Source organism: Lagopus leucura, unplaced genomic scaffold (genome assembly GCF_019238085.1).
Source record: "Lagopus leucura isolate 7727_CA_CO unplaced genomic scaffold, USGS_WTPT01 36216-0_obj-0_obj, whole genome shotgun sequence".
NCBI lineage: Eukaryota > Metazoa > Chordata > Aves > Galliformes > Phasianidae > Lagopus > Lagopus leucura.
Genome location: NW_024965648.1, coordinates 1 through 1,948, shown reverse-complemented (window position 1 = coordinate 1,948; position 1,948 = coordinate 1). Strand labels below are relative to the sequence as shown.

The window sequence follows — 1,948 nt, the reverse complement described above, 5'->3', positions numbered from 1 at the left end:
TGCGTGCCAGCACACTGCAGAGCTGGTGAAGGCTCAATTCTAACATACAGGCTTCAACCTCGCTGTTTTATCCCCCAGACTAAGCTAGGACAGCGCGATGACCAAGCACTTCCTTGTGATTCTGTGATTCTCCGCACTGCCTGAGAGAGGGACGAAACGGAGAGGAGGGAGGGACGGCTTCTGGTGAAGGCATTGGATACGCAGCATCACCAGAGGCGTCAGGTGCCCACCTGTTGGTACGAGAGTCCTCCGGGAGTTCGGATTGCACACCTCTCCCATCTCGTGCAAAGGCACGCAGCTGAACCCTCCACGACTGCAGAAGGAGACAGGGAAAGCCGCCTCGAAGTGGGAACGGCTGAGGGAAGGAGGGCTCCCATCACGCTGAATAGGCTTTAGCACATTCGCAACCACCGTTGCGCGTTTACCAGCCGGCAACACCGATCCCCGTGAGAGCGGGCGGGCAGCGGAACGCGGCTCCCTCTCCCAGCCGCAGAGCTCCGCCCGCAGGACACGCTCCCCACGCCCCTCTCGGCCCTCGGGCCGCTCCCCGCCGGCGCCCGGCTCGGGGACGCCCGCTCGGCCTCAGCGGGGCGCGGCGCACCTCCCTCCGCTCCGCCCCCGGCTCCCCACATCCGGGTTCCTGTCAACCGCCGCCGCGCCGCCGCCCGCTCCGCGTTTCGGGGAGGCGGCGGGGCGGGGAAGGGAGGAGGCGGCGAAGATGGCGGCGGTGGGGAGAGCCGGTTCCTTCGGTTCCTCCTCGGCATCCGGCGCCGCGAACAACGCCGGCGCGGAGCTGCGGGCGGGCGGCGAGGAGGACGACGGGCAGAACCTCTGGTAATCGCCCGCCCCGCCCCGCCGCCGGGCTGCGGGCCGACACGGCCGGCCGGGCGGTGGCTGCCGGCCCCGAGGGTGGGGAGGCGGGGGCCGCGCTGCGGGCGGGAAGGAAGGGAAGCGAGGAGAAGAGAAGGGGGGCGCTGGGCGGCGGCCCCGCAGCCCCGGCTCAGCCGCGCCTCTCTCCGCCGCAGGTCCTGCATCCTCAGCGAGGTGTCCACGCGCTCCCGCTCCAAGCTGCCCTCGGGGAAGAGCGTCCTGGTGCTGGGTGAGCATCGCGGCCCTCCCGGGCGCACCGCCGCGAGGAACTGCACGGCTGCGGGCGGGTGGATCTGCGGGCTCGCTGCTGCTTCCCGCTCGGCCAGCCCTCCTCTCTGCGAGAGCTGCGTGTCGGCGTGTGGGAGCGTGGCCGAAGCCCGGGGGAGTCGCGTGGTCTCTGGGAGCGCTGTGGCTCTTTGTAGCCACGTGGTCATCCCTTTCTTGAGGGCTTTTCTCCCGTGTGTTTTCTCTCATCCTAGAGCTGTCTGTGGCTGCGACCCTTCCTGCTCCGAGTGGTGCCTTAGAACTTCCCAGCGAGGAGAATGCTGTATGGGGATTATGGGGCTGCCTGCTGAACCTGTTACAGAACTTCTTGCCCTCTGATTTGTTGCTTGTTACGTGATGTAACTGAGTAGGCTTTTGAGATTGGAGGTTCTGCTGATGTTAAAGAAAGATTGCGTAGTAATTGAGAGCATTTTATGTGATCCTTTGAAATTAGATTGGATAGCTGTTCTTGGTGGAGTTGGAAGGTTTCTTCCTTCCAGTAGTGATCCTTGCCAAGAAGATTACGCTGTCTTTCTCTCTTTGTAGCGTGGTGTGTGGGATACTGCTAATCTTCAGTGATCAGCAGTGTGAGTCTGTGTTTCCTTCAGAGCTTGAGGGCATCTTAGAACGGTTTCAAACACTCATTCTGTTTATTCTGTTTGTTTAGTCTCTTGTGTAGAGATACGCTGTTTATTTCTTTATGTAGAGCTCATAGGATGACTAAATCATAGAACCATTAAGGATGGAAAAGACCACTAAGACCATCTAGTCCAACCACCAACCCACTCCCACCATCACCATGCCCACTGACCAC

The 1,948-nt window shown here is 61.9% G+C and overlaps 1 protein-coding gene across 1 annotated transcript; it reads left to right on the top strand.

The window, feature by feature from the left end:
- Positions 1 to 683: 683 nt before the first annotated feature.
- Positions 684 to 1,934, top strand: LOC122192222 (cytoplasmic dynein 1 light intermediate chain 1-like). Its single transcript, XM_042892730.1, has 3 exons — positions 684 to 834; positions 1,026 to 1,099; positions 1,350 to 1,934. The coding sequence occupies exons 1-3, from the start codon at positions 719 to 721 to the stop codon at positions 1,490 to 1,492; spliced, it is 333 nt and encodes a 110-aa protein (XP_042748664.1). The 5' UTR covers positions 684 to 718; the 3' UTR covers positions 1,493 to 1,934.
- The last annotated feature ends 14 nt before the right edge of the window (positions 1,935 to 1,948 follow it).